Genomic DNA, 18,490 nt, shown 5'->3' with positions numbered 1-18,490 from the left:
GTATTCCGTTACTCCCCAAGCCTGCACAAAATTTAGTAATTTTATACATATTTAGTTTCTTTTGTCTTTTATTAGCATATTTGGTATTGGAGTAATCCAAAAGTAATTGAAAGTAATGCAGTTAAAGTAACCCTACCCAACCCTGTTTATGGAATAGTCTGAATCCATACTTTACTTAATTATCATTTATAGCTTAAATGCTTGTATTTGTTTACGAGTGGAAGGTTCTCATCTCATTAGCTACACCGCTTATCCTCAGTAGGGTCGCGGGGGTGCTGGAGCCCACATCCCAGCAATCATCGGGCAGTGGGCAGGGGACGCCCTGAACTGGTTGCCAGCCAATCACAGGGCACACGGGGACAGACGCTCACTCGCTCATTCAGCTGGAGCTGGATTTGAACCCACGCAGGAGGTTCCCAAGACATGAACTGTGCCGCACATGCGCTAACCACTGCCCCGCCGTGCTGCCGGAAGGTTCACGTATCAATCTTAAAATCCGAATCGGCAGCCTCGGTGCCCCATTGTTCTTGAACGCATCAGCCCGGCAGAACAGGTGTTATGCCGAGAAATGCATCCCTGCCTAGATTTGCATCCCCTAGCTACTATAACCACTTTTACTTCGTTTTATATCACTTTTCGGGAATGTAATGGCGAACATAACACCTAAACCACTTCGTCTTGCATTTGTTGGGAATGTAATACAACGGTGATGCACACCGTATACAAATCACGTTTGAGCAGGTAACATGTTTATTTTGCCTTTTCTATTCAAATCGCTCGTATTGAAACGGCTATGCACTCTACCATAAAGCTTATTCATGCATAATAAGCTTTACGGTAGAGTGCATAACAGTTCTCAAAAGTGATTTATATACGGTGTGCATTACCGTTCAATTACGTTCACAACAAATACAAAGACGGAATGGTTTAAGTTGTATTACATTCCCAACGAATGCAAGACGAAGTGGTTTTGGTTATATATTCGCCATTACATTCCCGAAAAGTGATATAAAACGAGGTTAAAGTGGTTGTTGTAGCGAGGGGATGCAAATCTCGGCAGGGATGCTTTTCTCGGCATAAGGGCAGGACAACATGGCTGCTGCTGCGGGCCGCTTCTACGGAGAAGGAGGCCGAGCGACTAAAAGACAGAAAACCGAAGACGGAGCGATGACAACGGTAAGGCTTGTCTTCATGGAGAAATTTTTCAATGTATTAAGAACCGATTTATTGAGTTTAAATATAGCTTCACGTGTCTGTATGTCGTCATTAAGACCTTATTGCGCTTTGGTAGCCAAAGAGCTAGCAAACGATTGACAATTTTTACTAGTTAGCATTTTCAAACTATCTCCTGAGCAAAAAATATTTTTAGTGCTGCTCGTTAGATATAAAACGTTTATATAGTCGAAAATACAAAAGGTTTGTGATTTTTCTCTTTGTGAGTTTAATGCACATAGCTCACAATCTCCCATGCAATTCCCCCTTATGAAAGCGTTAATAAACCCTACAATCACAACTTAGCACCTAGTTACTCACAGCAAGACAGACAAGTAGAATAAAAACAAAGAGAATTAGTGTAAACAAGTTTTTCGTATTTACCAAATAATCAACACCCAAAAAATATTTCCCCATCTTTCTTATGTTCCACACTTCGAGTTGACATAACAGTCATCCTCAGCCAATTCCTCCCCTAAATAATGATTGCAATTCACCTAATAAAGCCATAATAAACCAAACACGGCGTGGCACCTTTCTACTCTCAGCAAGACCGACTATGTAGACTAAAAACTAAGATAGCAAACAAGTTTAAATAAACACAATTCTTTCAACAATGTTCTTAGTTATTTTCCCTTTTTAGTAGCAAATTTACTGTTGCTTATTGTATGTAGCGGTGCAGGATTTTGCAGATTTGTATTTGTTCTACAGATGGTTTTACTCTCTAACAGAAATTCTCCCAATCCAATTTAATATGTAACTAAGATGTCAGACTATCACCCCTCTGCTATCAGACTCTTAAACGGCTGCTGATCGAACAATACACCACAGACACGTTCAGCACACTACAGACACTTTGAAATTGACTATTCTTGGATTACTCTAGCACTACAGTCACTTTCAACTGTGCTTTTAACTTATTGCGTTAATTCATCTTGAGGTTATCTTGAATTTTTATCTTTTTAATATTGGTAATTATCTTTTTATGTATACATGTATATAGTTTCTTAGTTTTATTACGCTGGCAATTGTGTGGAAGGCAAACAATTTCATTGTGCAGGGAATCGTGATTCTTTACTGTGCATATGACAATTAACCCTTTGAATCTTGAATCTTAAATCTCTATCACTTCCCTTTGTCTTTCTATACTTTGTATGTACAATACTTTCATGGCTCAAACTCACTGTCTAAGGTGAGCAAGATAGAACTATACTGTACCCCAAAACGGCTTGTTAGAGGACAGCATTTGCCATGAATTCATAGATACTTATCTGATGTTTTAGTTACTCGTTTGGTCCAAATTGTCTCAGACATTTGGAAAAATGCTATTTCCCTAGAGTAAAAACATATTGCTGGAACTAGGCTGAAAGCATCAATCTCAAAAGATATCCCTATTGATGGACCCCCAAAACAGCCAGTAATTTGTAAAAATAAATAAATGAAAATAAATGGGAAAAAAAGGCTTACATGAAGTAAATACAGTGAGACAACATCAAACACAAATCTCTGGGTTATATTGCGACAGTATCGGCAAATCTTGGGCTTGTGCAGCCCTTTTAGTCTTTATGTGATTGAGGGCTGTACAAATAAATGTTACTTGACCAGTGTACAGCAACAATATTGGTAGTACAGTATACGATGACATTGTCGTCTGCTACTAGTGACCGACACGACTGGATTAGAGCCGAAATGGGCAAGACAAGATAGGTCTAACAGAAAACAACACAACAACTGTTCTACAGCATACAGAATTTGATGATAAAAAGGTGTAAAATACAGGAAGATTGTCACCTATGAATTCAACAATAAATGATTGTTCGTATTTAATGCAAGTTACAGTGAATCTCATCTGAAAGACAATTTCAGCCTAGCTTGTGATGGAATGTCGGCTACTGGAGGTGGTTTTGTTCCAATTACATTGCTTTGGCACACTTTTTATGAATTATCTGTCACTAATATGATATTGTTTTCAGGAAAGCTATGACGATCCCCATAAACCTCTTCCCTCCCCGGTGGTGCATATCAGAGGCTTGGTTGATGGGATTGTGGAGTCTGACTTGGTTGAAGCCTTGCAAGAGTTTGGGACTGTCAGGTATAAATTGACGGAGAAATATGTGTTTAAAAAGATCTTAAGGGCCAAAAGTTAAAATCTTGCTTTATTTATTTTTTAATGGATCTTTTTCAACAGGACGATTACACTTTTAATCCATTTTAAACATAATTATCCTAACGAGTAATTAGAACATTAACCTGATTGATAAATCAAACCTACACATCCACTTTGTACAAACTGTTTCGAGAAAAATAACATACTTTTAAGGGACAAGTGTGTATTCTTTGACCACTAGATTTTTTACATTACATCCCTTTAAATTTGGCTTCTTTATTGGGTTGGCCCAAACATTTTTCTTACCTTTCAATTTAATATAAAACACCAGCTTTTGGTGCTTCAAATTAAGCTTTTCAATTATTTATCAATTCTATGTTTTAGCAAATTTCTGAATCTTAATTTTTTTTTTTCAATGAAAAATCACAATTGATGGCAATAATTAGATTTATTCCTTAACCTTGGTTTCTCCTACTTAATTTCCTGTATATCTACTACGATTAGGCAGCAAAGAAGTGTACTTCCTTGTGAGTGTATATGTTGTTGTTGCTTTTTTTGCATTGTTGTCATGTGGCTAAATTAATCAGACTAAACAATGGATCTGTGAAAATGTTGAGGGATAAAATACAACTTTGCACTTCTTCGTACTCCTTAAATATTTTATACATGTTTGAAAATGAATACAATGCATTCATCCATTTAGAGAGGAGCCACTTGGAAATTACATCACCTTTTTTGAAACTCACAAAATACAGAATTTTTATCAAACTATTCCTGACCAAATGTATGCACTTACTGACTATATATTTCTGTGCCTAATTGTTTACTCTTCAGCTCATATTCTTAAGAATAATTTGAATTGTGTCTCCCTTCCATAGTTCAGTGGTAATGATGCCTAAGAAGCGCCAGGCCTTGGTGGAGTTTGAGGACATGAATTCATCATGCAATGCTGTTACTTATGCAGCAGAGAACCAGGTCTACATTGCAGGCCACTCTGCATTCATCAACTATTCAACAAGCCAAAAAATATCTCGGCCTGGAGACTCTGATGACACGCGCAGTGTCAACAATGTGCTGCTGCTCACCATCATAAATCCCATCTACCCCATTACTACGGTATCTAAACTTCAAACTAGTGTTATGTAAATGGGTTTGTTTGGATATGCTGTATTTTCCGCACTATAAGACGCACCGTATTATAAGGTGCACCCCAAAAATTACATCTTTTGTCATATTTTTTTCATACCTAAGGCGCTCTGGACTATAACAGCCCATGAAATTGAGATTACAGCAAGAGCTTTCGTTTGTACGGGCTAAAAGTAAGATCGGGGTTAAAAAGTCTAGCCCGACCCGGGCCGCAAGTGTATCAGCCCGAACCCGACCAATTATCTTGATTTGAGGCGCCGAAGTGCGTGCTTTGGTTGAAGGACGCAGCTTCAGGTTAACTTTAGGCTCGGTCCCTCAAATCAAGTATGCACGCGCCCAATTGCAGCGAAGTGAAAGTGAACGAAATTGCATCAAAAAGATTCATATTCTGCATATTACAGGATGCAAATAGTTAAATATGAAAGCAGAAAGAATGTTTGTAAAGCTTGTAAGCTATTGGCAAGAAGCGGAAATGTCTGACGTAAAGGAAATAGAGGTGGAAAGAGGAAGCTGGGCATTTTCTACTGTGACACATAGGATGAATTTATCTTTGGATTTAGTGACTTGGAGTTAAACTGATTGTTTTGTTTGCATGTTCTTCATGATAGAATTATCTCAATAATATCACTTTAGCACCGAAGTGCGCATTTTGGCGTTGAACTGCGTCACCGAAATGTGTTACTCAGGTAAAAGTACTGTTACCTCGGAAAAATCTTACTCAGGTAGCAGTTAAAAAGCAGGCATTTAAATAATAACTTGAGCAAAATTAAGTGCATGTTGGGCAGATCCTCCAAGAAGAAAAATGAGAAAAAAAATGGTGATAGAGAGAATCCCAGCTCAAATGAATGATTTATATCTTAAGCTCCAACGCAGCCCGAAATTCGCAGAGGCCCAAGATCTTACCTCTAGTACAGGTATGTATTATAATGCACACATGAAATGCAAATGCAAATGACCAAAATCGAAAAATATTGGGTGCAATGGGAATCAAACCCGAGTAGCGGCGGGGAGAGCACCAACATTTTATCACTAGACCGCAGATGATGTACAATATGGCGTCAGAGATTATCCCATTATTGCATTATTTTACAAAACTGAATTGCCTAGTGCATTCTGATGGGTTAAACAGTCTCCACTTCTTCACTTGAACGTCGATAACCCCTGTTTGATATGTATGTTTATGTAAAAGAGCTTGTACAGTATTTTGTTGAAAGACTTTGTTTTCTCCGTTCTCTAGGATTAGTTGGTGAAAAAGTGGAGAGACTGTTTAGCCTATCAGAATGCACTATGCAAATCTAATGGCTTGTCACATGTGACTTGTACCACTGGTGGTCAAGTGGAAAAGTGTCGGAACTCTCATTGCCACTACTTAGGTTTGATTCCCGTTGCATACAATGTTTTGCAATTTAGGTCAGCGATATTTATGGTTTTGATCAAACATTGCACAATCGTTGCTTAAACACAGTATTACCAGGAAACCTTGTCTGGTAACGCATACCAATAATTACTCTATGCATTTCCCATCTTATCTGCCGTATTTTGTGGTATGTAAGGTCCACCAGGTAATAAGACGCACTTTCAAATTTCTGGCTCAGATCTAAAAAAAAATTATATATATATATATATATATATATATATATATATATATATATATATATATATATATATATATATATATATATATATATATATATATATATATATATATATATATATATATATATATATATATATATATATATACTCTTTGTAAAAGAAAATCTATTGAAGATAGGAATATCTTTTCACAAGTGGTTGTTTAAAATATTTAAAAGAAATCTGCCTTTGTGTTGGGGTTCTTTTTTAAAATGCTTGAAATTTACTTCTGCAGGATGTGTTGTACACCATATGTAACAACTGCGGTCCTGTACAGAGGATTGTCATCTTCAGGAAAAACGGCGTACAGGCAATGGTTGAATATCCTTTTTGTCTCACATTTTGGATAATTTCAATGCTTTATTGTTTTCTGATTTTTATCGGATGCTAATTGGTTTCATGGAAAAGAGGTAGTAGTAAGGCATTTTTTACATTGTAATATTTAGTTTCTTGTGGTGGTGAAACGTACACGGTGGTATTTCAAACAGACTACTATTTTCTGGTATGAAAGACCCAGCAAGCAGGGTCTAGTTCAAATGACCGGTATAAGTTGAGTAGCAAGAACATCCAATATTGTCAGTCCACCTAATGTGTCCAACACGAGCTGCAACTTATCTGCTCGATAGCTAGTAAAATGAGGAAAACTGACAAAACATCAGCCTCATCCAGGCATGTGCCGATAATCGGTTAATCATAACCAAGGTCTGAATTACCTCTAATACTGTGATTGCTTAGATTCAGCAAGCGGTCTGCTATCAGATTTCTTTATTTTTGGGGTAAAGCACAAGTATTGTCGTTTTTGCATTTACTCTATGACTATAAACTAAAGCAAGGACTTCAAAAAAGGGAAGTGTGGTGTGGCAGAAGACCGACTTACGAAAGATAAAGAACACAATTCACTGACTCTTTTCAAGAATTCCCGCTAAAGTTTAAGAATCATAAATACTCTATAAAAGATCCAAGAATAGTGGGCATCTTCAAATCTCTACATGAAAAAAAAATCTTTGCACGCTTATTGGTTTCTGATACATTGGGAGATGTAATAACAGAATTCCAAAATGTATCCAACTTTGACTCTTGCTTTTTTAATTTAACAAATATATATATATTTTTAAATGAGGTGGTTTGTTAAATGGGGGAAAACGTTGCATTTATTTTACTGTACTTTTTACGACAGTGATTAGGATTTAGATTGAGACCATGATGTTTTTGTGACATATAGTGATCATTAGACCTCGGATTGTATCCGGAAAGAAAATGTGGCAATGTAAACTTTTGTTTTCATTTTATTCCTGTTTTTAAATGTTATTGGTTTACCTTCAGGTGGCTTAAAGTAGACATCCCAGTAGTAACATTTGCTAAAATTTCACCTTAACCCACCCTTGTTTACATTTGATTCAGTCCAAAGTGCCCAAAGAGCCAAAGCATCACTCAATGGAGCGGACATCTATTCTGGTTGCTGCACACTGAAGATTGAATATGCTAAGGTATTATTTGAGATCATTATCTTTTGAGCAAGTCCAAGTATTTTGTTTTAAGCTTCTTGTTCCAAATCCACAGCCAACACGCCTAAATGTCTTTAAGAATGACCAGGACACATGGGACTACACAAACCCAAACCTAAATGCCCAAGGTAGGTTTGTAACCATCCCTACCCCTTTCTATTTCCTCTTTACTTTTCCTTCCACTAGTGTTGGATTTTAAGTTTCCCTACTGTGCAAACTTTGCCTCTGATCACTATTTGAGTTATTTAGCTCACTAAGCTTGACAATCGGCTGTTCTAAAGTAATAATCAACCGAAGTCTTGTGCATTTTCTTGCTCTTTGGCAGACCAATTTAATTGGCAGCCAATCATTTTGTCCAGTGCATGTGAACCGGTACATAGCGTTGCACTCCGTACCACATTCACGTTCACTTAAGAGCATGACACTATTGCAACACAAATGATCCCTGCCTTCTCAGGTCCAGGAAATAGGGTGGTCACCTCTGGCATTTTTCAAGCATATTGGAGATTTTAATCATTTTTAAATATAACTCAGTATCTAATATTCTCATTAAACAGATCTGATGTGTGTCTACTTCATACCTAATTTTAGCCATTGAATTATGATTGTTTTCATTACCGTGTTTACTGTTATTTTCGCTGGCCTCTCTTTACACTGGTTTTATAATATTTTTGGATAATTTGTACACATAAAAAAGCTTTACATGACCAAGTTGTCACGAAATCAGTTTTAATCATTTCATTATGTGAAAAAATAATAAAAGTAACCATTGCAATGGGGAGTTGTCATGATGCATTGGAAAGGCCTGCATCAAATATTTTATATCTTATATCGAAACTGGTACATTACTCGAAAGATAAATCGTGCCGACCAAATTCACTCTTGGTATTACATCCCTTTAAATTTGGCTTCTTTATTGGGTTGAGCCAAATAGCCATAAAATAATACTATCTCAATTTCATCCGCCAGCATTGACAATTACAATTAAAATCCATTTTAAACACAACTCCATCAAAAATTTTTCAAATAGTCCTTTTAGTGATTAAAAAATGACTGTCCATGCTAGCTGGTCAGACAAGAATTAATTATGATAATTAATGAAGTCATAAAAAATAGCTACTCAAATTCCAAAATGGAATACTTACTAATTATCATTTGATAATCATCACCAGCTTTTAGCAATCCATTTAACACTGAAAAGGTCCTCAATTGTGAAATTGATGATAAGATTTTTAAAGATTTGCTCATATCTATACCTTCAACAGTTTTGATTTACAGTGTGGTCATAAACGCTTGAAAAATGTATTTTTTTAATTGTAAAAATCCTAAATTGGAGGTCCTATCTATTTATGATTATATAGTAAATTAGAAAAAAATATATTTTAATTAATTATTGATTTGAATCATTTTTACTACACTCAATGCACACTGTTGAAATATATTATTTGATTTTGGAAGCATTTGTATGAGAACTGAAGGGATTGTCATTACACTTACATGGCCAAAACTTTTATACTCTATATTTAGGAAAATGTCGAAATGGGTCAATAATTAGCCTACATTCCAGACTACAGAGCGCACCGGATTAAAGGATGCATGTGCAAATTTACATTTATGTTTATTTTAAAATATAAGGTACTCCTCATGTTCTGTCAGTCCAAACTCATGTATTTGCTTACCTCATTTCATTACAACCTCAACAGCACCCAAAGCCATGAGTAATGTAAATCTCTGCTTTGGGATACATTGGACACAGTGGGGACAACAAACACTGGAACATAACCTCAACGCAATACTTCCTACGTTCATCTACATCTCTATCTCAACTGCAAGGGACTGACAAGGGCATCCGTCTTTTGGGGGTGATGGACAAGCAAGCCCAACATTTTGAGGGAGACAAATACTCAAAGACAATGCAAACACGTCCTACAACCGACACAGAGCCATCTCTATAAGCATCCACCACCACCAACAGCAGCACCTGTATACTAGTAAAGCACATCTTCAGATCCTTGAGGAGCAACCAATACCAACACAGCACATTGATGTCTGGGAAGGTTATTATTGGCTGCATTTCCTCGCGCCCTTGGGCTATTCCGTCTTTTACACATCTACATGGATCCAAAGAGGCACTTTTGGGAACAGATGACACATGAGGCCTTTGTCCAAACAATAACAGCACCTTCCCGTCCTGTGCGAACACTTGACAATACAACAAGCTGAATAGCCTCGACTGCATACAGAGCGGAACGTTCATCACAGCACATCATCATCAGATCAAGTCATATTTCAGTGCCCAATTTTACATGAGAAGAAATATCCACGAGAGCCTACTCCAACACAAGAACCAAACATTTAGAAAGCATATGACAACAGATGCAATTAGATTACAAATCTTCTACAAAGTGCTACATTTTTGGACTGGTATTCTGTTTTCCCTTTACCCTCTTCCCCGTTTCCCTCCTATCTGTTCATTTATTTTTCCCATTTTTTTTGTGTTGCACTGGCCCACAGTGATGATTTAACACCTCCCGTGTGATGCAGGTTTGGCTCAGTGTGTCTGTGGACAGACAGCCCACTCTCAAATGATGCACTAATCCTGCTTTGTGGTCAGCACGGTAAGCTGGAAATGCTCATCATCGCAACTTTGAAAAAAAAAAGAATGGCAAAAAGCGGAAACCAAGCATGGATGTGTGGATGTAATTCTCTTTGGTGGTGGGGATGCAAAGAAGACACGGAGATCAAAACAAATGGAAAATGAGTAGAGCTTGGAGACGACTTTCTACCTACCCACTGTTGTTGCTCAGGACCAGATTGATTGCTGTTGTCTACTCCAAACGGGTACTTGATGGCAATAATGGTATGATAACATGATGATTTTCCTTTTTTGGATAGGTAATAATAATTTCAAAGAGCTTCACAATGTACTTCACAATTTACCCATTCACACACACACACACACTCGCCGATAGCCAGAGGCAGCCATGCACGGCCTACTAGGGATTCAGTGTCTTGCCCAAGGACACTTTGTCATTAAACTTGAAGGAGCCGGAATCAAACCTGTGACCTCTACGTCCCAAGACTGCTGATGCTGAAATTGTGTCTTGTGATAACATGGAATGTTGTGTGCTGTTACTGTCTAGATATACTGTATGCCTTGCTTCCAAAAGAGTTGAGATATACTGCAGGAAATTCATATTAAGGCGTGTTTTGAAATATTTCCTTCAGTTGCAATATTTTATTTGACATGTATATGTGTACCTGCACAGATGCTGATGGTGAGGGCAATTGGAACAATCCACAAGGTGTGTTTGTTTTTGCAATGGAACGGTTATAAAAGACCAATCTCCATTATGTCATTAGTTGGGTTGCAAGATCATAGATGGCTTCAGTTAGTGGTTAAGAATCATGTTTTTTCTGTTGCATGTCAGTCACTCTCCCTAAACACTAATCACCCTGTAGTATTTATCCATCTTTGTATCTTTTTGAGATCTTCAGTTTCCATTTTGACTGTATCCTTGGTAGATCCCAATGCAAATCCAAACAAACGTCAGAGGCAACCTGCTCTTCTTGGAGACCACCCACCCGATTATGGTAGGAATCCCTCCCAAATTGTCATGTAACAATTAGGTTTAGTTTCTTTCTGCCCTCATCATATAGGTGGCCCTCAGGGAGGCTACCATGGCTACAATGATGAGAGCTATGGGCCTCCCCACCGCATGGGACCCGGTATGGTTGCCCGTGGTCGCGGTAATCAGCGCTATGGCACCAGTTATGGGCCCCCGCCTCCCGAGTACGGACCTCACGCTGACTCGCCGGTACTTATGGTGTATGGTCTTGAGTCTACCAAGATCAATGCTGACAAGGTCTTTAACATCTTCTGCCTCTATGGGAATGTGGAGAGGGTGAGTTTGATCACATTGTTTACTTCTGAAAATGTGATTGAAGAAAAATAATTTGTTGTTAATTGAGCTGCAACTATTGATTATTTTGATAGTTGACTAGTCAACAATAAGTGGAATGATTAGTGGAAATGTGGAAAATGATAAACACAAGAAAAAAATCAGTATAATTAAAAACACATCTTTTATTGAACATCCTGCAGATTTTTAAAATATGTATGCATAACATGCGTATAAAATGTGCAATGATGCAATCAGAACCCCTTTGGCTTGAATGTTTCTTAAATCTCACTTTGGCAAGTCAGACAACGTTTCGTTTACATGTTTGTGTGTCACCGAGCTAGCGCAACAGTACGCAAGGTTTGCTTTGCAAGTAGTGTTTTTATTGGCCCTATCCAGGCTATGGCTTTAGTACAAGTACTTGATGTTGATGCCGCCATTCCTGTATGCTCATGTTACCACTTGAGACATTGTCTATTGCGCATGAGCCACTCTCAGCAGATACAGGCGATGCCCAACCTACGAACGAGTTAGGGTCCGGACGATCGTTCGTAAGTTGAATTTGTTCGTAAGTTGCTTCAGTGCTATATTTTGTATTTTTATGGTTTATATAAGCATGTTTAAAGCTTGTATAAGTAACCTGTATTGTTTTGTACTAAAAAATAAACCTTTTTCTAAAATAATATGCTCTATAAAGATAAATAAAGTGAGGTTTTCCTTACTTTTTTACTTGTGCTTCAAGAGGTCCTCCGCGGTTAAACAGTGGCCGAAAAAAAGCTTTCCAACCATTTTCCCAACCGCATCAGCTTTCTTATTTCACTTTCGTTTCAAGAGAAACAGCTCATCTCTTCTTTACACCAACCATATAAAGTGGATGCACGAGATATTAAACAACAAAACGCAAAGTTGGTAGCGCATTTGAGATACAGTGTAATATGTTTACCCACGAACTAGGAAGAGGAAGCCGCATTTCTTCTTTGGGGTGGATGCAGGGTGACCTTTCACAGCATTACAGTAATGTCCTGTACTGGGAATAAGGTGTACACGATACAAAATCTAACTTACAGCAATGTCCGGATATTTTTCGACATCCCGAAAAAAATGATCGTATCTACTCTTTTGCGTAAGTCGAATGTTCGTAAGTAGGGGAGCGTCTGTACTATATTTATGTAAAGATGCCTCACTTTCTGCAAAAAACTTGTCCAGCAACAATTGTCGACATTGGAATTCATTGTCGACTATTTCTATTATCGATTTTTGTCAACAATGTTACCTAATCGTTGCAGTCTGGTTGTCAACTGCTCTCTCTCTCTTGATTTTTCAGGTTAAGTTCATGAAGAGCAAACCTGGAGCCGCTATGGTGGAGATGGGTGACTGCTATTCCGTGGACAGGGCCATTTCTCATCTTAACAACAATTTCCTTTTTGGAAACAAACTTAACGTCTGGTGAGAGCGAGTTGTCTTGAAATTGACTTTGTACTCCGTTCAAAATCGAGATCAAACCTTCCCATCTTTGCTCGGTAGTGTGTCTAAGCAGCAAGCGATAGTACCTGGACAGAGTTACCAGTTAGAAGACAACAGCAGCAGCTTCAAAGACTTTCACGGCTCTCGAAATAACCGCTTCACCTCTCCAGAGCAGGCAGCCAAGAATCGAATTCAACACCCCACCAATGTTCTCCATTTTTTTAACGCTCAGCCTGACATCTCGAAAGAGATCTTCAACCAGGTCAGAAGAGCCACATGCCTTTTATGGTGTTATCATTTTCTTGAACAAATGTCATTTTTCATTTTTGTTCCTTATCCCCCAGGTGTGCAATGAATTAGGAGTTAAAAGTCCATCAACTGTGAAGGTTTTCAGTGGAAAAAGTGAGTACACAGCTAAAAGGTTTAGAGGATTGCGGTTAATTACGGACTACAGAGCGAACATACTTAGCCCCTTAACTATCATGTGAAATTCGCCTGAAATCCCAATCCAAGACGTACCCAAAGTATATTGAATGCTGTTATTGAGCCTTGAGAATATGGACTGTTTTGGTCTCTTCTGTAAGATAACACTCTGAAGATTTGTCCCAAACTATAATCACTGCAAGTGCTACTAACATTGACTAATCTAAGTTGGAACACACCAAAATAGGTTTGTATTCTCACCCCAAAATTATTTTTTCCGATCACATGTCTGCAAAAGAGTGTAGCATGGGGACCTTAGGGCCCGGTCACACAGCCGTTTGCGTCTGAATCACGGCCAGAAATTTCTGCCTGTGAAGCAGACGCTGTTGGACGCTTTGAGATCGCCATACAGCCGAGATACAGCAGTGCTTTACACGCGGACGGAAATTCACACGCGGTTGGCAGCACGAAAAAGTTTTGCGCTGCTCAAAACTTGAGGGCCCGGTCGCCAAGCCTTTCACGGGCGTATCGAGGCTGAATCACGGCCAGAAATTTCTGCCCGTGAAGCAGACGATATTGGACGCTTTGAGATCGCCATATAGACGAGATACAGCAGTGCTTTACACGCGGTCGGAAATTCACACGCTGTTGCCCGCGCAAAAAAGTTTTGCGCTGCTTAAAACTTTAGACCACGTGTAACCGCGGGCGGCACACGAGGTAATGACGCGGAAATGACGCGGAACGACGTGCTCTGGCCGCAGCCAGGGCGTGGTTACACATGGGTAGGACGCGAAATTTCAGCGGGTAATCGTGGGTGGAGCACGGTCATAGCATGTTCTGCGCCTGTATCGCGGTGTTATTACGTGAAATTAGCGTGTTAGGCGTGTGACGGTCAAACGCCTTTCTCCGCGTATATACAGCGCGATTTGCCGAGCACACGTCAGTTGTGCTCGAGACGTCAAGGGGTGGACATGGATCCCCGTCACAGTAGTGACCTCGTCTTAATCCATTTTTATTTCTTGACATTTCTTTTCATTTCATAACAAGATCATAAAATAAAAATGAAAAACTATTACAATAATAACATATTGGCTTCTTCGGTGCCATAGCTTGAATCTTGATTTTCACGGGACTGTGTCTTGAGCGGTTATGATTTCTACAGCCCGGTGTTATGCCGAGAAATGCATCCCTGCAGAGATTTGCATCCCCTCGCTACTACAAACACTTTTACCTCGTTTTATATCACTTTTAGGGAATGTAATGGTGAACATATAACCAAATCCACTTCGTCTTGCATTTGTTGGGAATGTAATACAACATAAACCATTCCATCTTTGTTTTTGTTGTGAACGTAATCGAACGGTAATGCACACCGTATATAAATCACTTTTGAGAACTGTTATGCACTCTACCGTAAAGCTTATTATGCAGAAATAAGCTTTATGGTAGAGTGCATAACAGTTTCAATACGAGCGATTTGAATAGAAAAAGGCAAAATAAACATGTTACCTGCTCAAAAGTGATTTGTATACGGCGTGCATTACCGTTCGATTACATTCACAACAAATACAAAGACGGAATGGTTTAAGTTGTATTACATTCCCAACAAATGCTAGACAAAGTGGTTTTGGTTATATGTTCGCCATTAAATTCCCTAAAAGTGATATAAAAGTGAGATAAAACGAGGTAAAAGTGGTTGTAGTAGCGAGGGGATGCAAAGCTCGGCAAGGATGCATTTCTCGGCATAACGCCGGCTCGGCAGCTTTTATACCCGTGGTCCACACGAGAAAATGACGCGGAAATTACGCGATGAGGAAGCGGAACAGTCGCCGGCGTATGTTTTGCGGGCATACCACCGATGAACAGCGGGTTGGCCAATTTTGCGCATTTTCCATTGCGGGCAACCACGGGCAAGAAAAAATGCGCAAAATTTTACCCGCGATACAGACGCAAACGGCTGTGTGACCGGGCCCTTAGCTGGAAAACAGCTGCAACAATAGCATGAAGCTTTACCCAGTCCCAGGTCAAATTTGGTCACGATCTGAAAAACAAAACACTGTATTTTACACATTTTTCTGAAGGTATGTCATCGCGTTTCCAAAAGTGGCCGTTTGGAGACGACCAGTTTACAGCTCTTTAACTCTGAAACCGTGTATTATACTTTGACCTTTTTTTTTTAAACATTGTGAAAGAGTTGTAAATGTTTGACTTCTCTTTCCAAAAGTCAATCACTGATTGTGCACACTTTCACGTGATAATCACAGGCAAAAATGGATCCCGAGTTCCATTACGCACGTTTATTTTTGCCTCTAATTTGAATACACATTGTAAATATGAATACATTTATGTTGGGAGTTTCACTGGCTAATCAATCTGTCAGTCATCATTTGAATCTGTCACTATTGGCTGAGAATGTTTAGAGCCAAATAAGGTCATATCTGTTTTCTCAATACAGGCATTCATAGGTAATGGAAGGCTAAGGACCGTAAAAAAAATACTTGCAATTGATCGGTATTAGTGTCAATCAAAAGGTCAAAGACTCATGGCCATATTGGGAATGATCTCAGGAGTTACTTTTAAAAGGAAATTGTGGGGGAAAACTTATGGATTACAACAAGGAACGTCAAACGATGCAGAAATACTTTCAGGTGTTTTTTTTTTTGGCGTGAGCCAATTATTCCTAGACGACTGTGCCAGGACAACCCTATTGTGGAGAATAGTTCCAGATTGCCACACTGATGTGTCTTTTCGTGGCTCCATTGGTGGTTGCCTCGATAACAGACCAAAATTGCATTCGCTTGGCATTGTTCATTGAGGAATAAAGGAAACTTCAGCAACCTGACATTGTGCTGATGATACGTAAAAAGAAGTGTAGCGTTTTTCATGGATAACTTCAACTACTGTTTAATTCAGATATGTAAATAAAGGACTTGATTTGTGGGTGAACAAATTTAAATATTGTAAGTACGCAGTAAATATTGAATAAAATATAGACCAACCTCCTGTTTTGCTTTTATAAATAATGTGGGCAGAAATTTGAACAAATTTCTCTCGAAGGATGTCATAAATGTTTCCATACGTCACCATGGTGTTTTGTATCTGCGGAAAAGAGCAGCTTGCTGTTGTCCATAATTAAAAAGCCACATTGTATTCAGAGCTGTAGTGTTTAATATGGATCATAAAATAAGAGGCTTGTAGTCCGGAATTTACAATACCCATTTTTACATCTTCTATGTCCAAAGTTATCACTTTTTGCTTAGCTCGCCTCTCTTCCAAGTTGTGATTGTGACTTTTTTGGAACAACAGGCGAACGAAGTGCATCGGGTTTGCTGGAGTGGGACTCCATCAATGATGCCATGGAAGCCCTAGCAATGATGAACCACCACCAGATGAAAAACCCCAGTAAATATTTACCTCTAGCATTGTAAACGATCATAATCATTTTCTAAACAATCTCACTGATTTCCCCCCCCCTCTCCCTTTCTAGGTGGGCCATACCCGTACACTCTGAAATTGTGTTTCTCAACCACCCACAATACTGGCAGCTAAATCCTACTGCTTTAAACGGTGCCACAATTTATTCCTTTGCTTTAATAAACTGTAATGTAGTTCTCTTATGACTTGTTAAGATATACACTCGTTATTGATACAAGTAGAATTGAAGTGTATAATTCAAGTGATTGTAATATTTCTCCTATCCATTACCACCCATATCAAATGTAAAACCGACCATTTGTTTTTTAAATGGGGAGTATTTCCCTTTGAAAGGTTTACATCCATAATAGTGTTTGTATTGCCAGGTTGTGTGTTTTTTTTTTTTATTGTTTTTTTATTAGTGGTTTGGTTGGGTACCACAAACCATCACGTATTTAGTTGTGTCATGTTTACGTTTTAAGAACACTAGTTTTGTCAGCTCTCATTTGTGACCAAATGCATTAAGTCAGTGTGAACATGCAGTACAATAAATATACAGTACACAATACAAGGAATACGCATTTATGTTTTGCGAGGTTTGAATCTTTGGGCTTGACACGTAGTCATTCCATCGGTACCTGTAGATTCACCGGAGGGACCTTGTCACAAAGGAGTCCAGTCTCCGCCTCAGGCCCTCGTTGAGTGACCAGACTTAACGAGAGTAAAGCATGGTCCATAACACCAAGGACCCGAACAACGCGGACTTTCGTCCCAGTTCGGGTAACGGGAGAAAAAAAACTTGAATGGGAAAGACTGAACTGGATTGTTTCCTTGCTTCCATTAATTGTATTACTTTTAAATTAAGATGTAGAAAGAAAAGAATCATCAGTGCTTATCTGCGTATTTAAATGTTTAAGAAGAGTAGAAATCACTTAAACTATTCTTAAAACATTTTATTCCTATTCACTGATTAAACAATATGAAATTAAAGGAAAGGCGAACCCGTGTGTCAATTTGCCATAAAGCTCAAAATAGAAAAAAATACAAATTCCTTGCTTCCTGGTGACATTAATATTTAAATCTTGAGTATATTTTTGTAGGACGTCCATCGATTCAACCTTTTTATCTGGTGTTAGGAATTAAATATTAAAATGTACCGTTTAGCAAATCGTTTGAATTAGTTACCTGACTCCATTAACCAAACACAATCTACATTCTCCTAACAATGCGCGCTCGTTTCTTGATGGGAAAATATGGACAAGAGACCGGCATTTCCACACGGGGGCAGATTTAATTTCTTAAATAATTTAACTAAGTGATCTCCATCGAATTAGTGTCGCTCGAGTCGCTCGAGTCTCTGTCAAGCCTCCTCTCTCGATCTTCTGCTTTTCTTCCTCTGCCCACGTTTTTTTTCACAAGCTAGCGTGCCGGCTCATCCCATGGGCGTGCCAGGAAAACCCCCACGTGGGGTCCACCCCCTCGCCTCGATGTCTGGAGAAACTCAAAACAGGAGAGCGTTTCTACGTCATCAGGGCCTTGTTCTCCAAACATCGCCTGCCCGTCCCCCGTCAGAGCCCTGTTATCAAAATTCCCCAGCCAAAACATTCCGCATTCGGATCAGCGTGACCTGTCATTGAACATCAGCCTACCCGGTGAAAATCTTCATTGCACTCGATAAATGC

At 38.8% G+C, this 18,490-nt stretch overlaps 1 protein-coding gene across 1 annotated transcript; it reads left to right on the top strand.

Moving 5' to 3' along the window:
* Positions 1 to 854: 854 nt before the first annotated feature.
* Positions 855 to 17,379, top strand: hnrnpl (heterogeneous nuclear ribonucleoprotein L). The gene is made up of 14 exons (XM_088321114.1): positions 855 to 1,176; positions 3,186 to 3,304; positions 4,198 to 4,435; positions 6,336 to 6,423; positions 7,493 to 7,587; positions 7,661 to 7,733; positions 10,875 to 10,910; positions 11,131 to 11,199; positions 11,266 to 11,510; positions 12,832 to 12,953; positions 13,032 to 13,233; positions 13,316 to 13,373; positions 16,701 to 16,796; positions 16,882 to 17,379. The coding sequence occupies exons 1-14, from the start codon at positions 1,093 to 1,095 to the stop codon at positions 16,941 to 16,943; spliced, it is 1,587 nt and encodes a 528-aa protein (XP_088177240.1). The 5' UTR covers positions 855 to 1,092; the 3' UTR covers positions 16,944 to 17,379.
* The last annotated feature ends 1,111 nt before the right edge of the window (positions 17,380 to 18,490 follow it).

Source organism: Urocampus carinirostris, chromosome 17 (genome assembly GCF_059441175.1).
Source record: "Urocampus carinirostris isolate Australia breed hairy pipefish chromosome 17, RoL_Ucar_1.0, whole genome shotgun sequence".
Lineage (NCBI taxonomy): Eukaryota > Metazoa > Chordata > Actinopteri > Syngnathiformes > Syngnathidae > Urocampus > Urocampus carinirostris.
The sequence above is the reverse complement of the archived record's forward strand: the minus strand, read 5'-3'. Positions and strand labels throughout refer to the sequence as shown.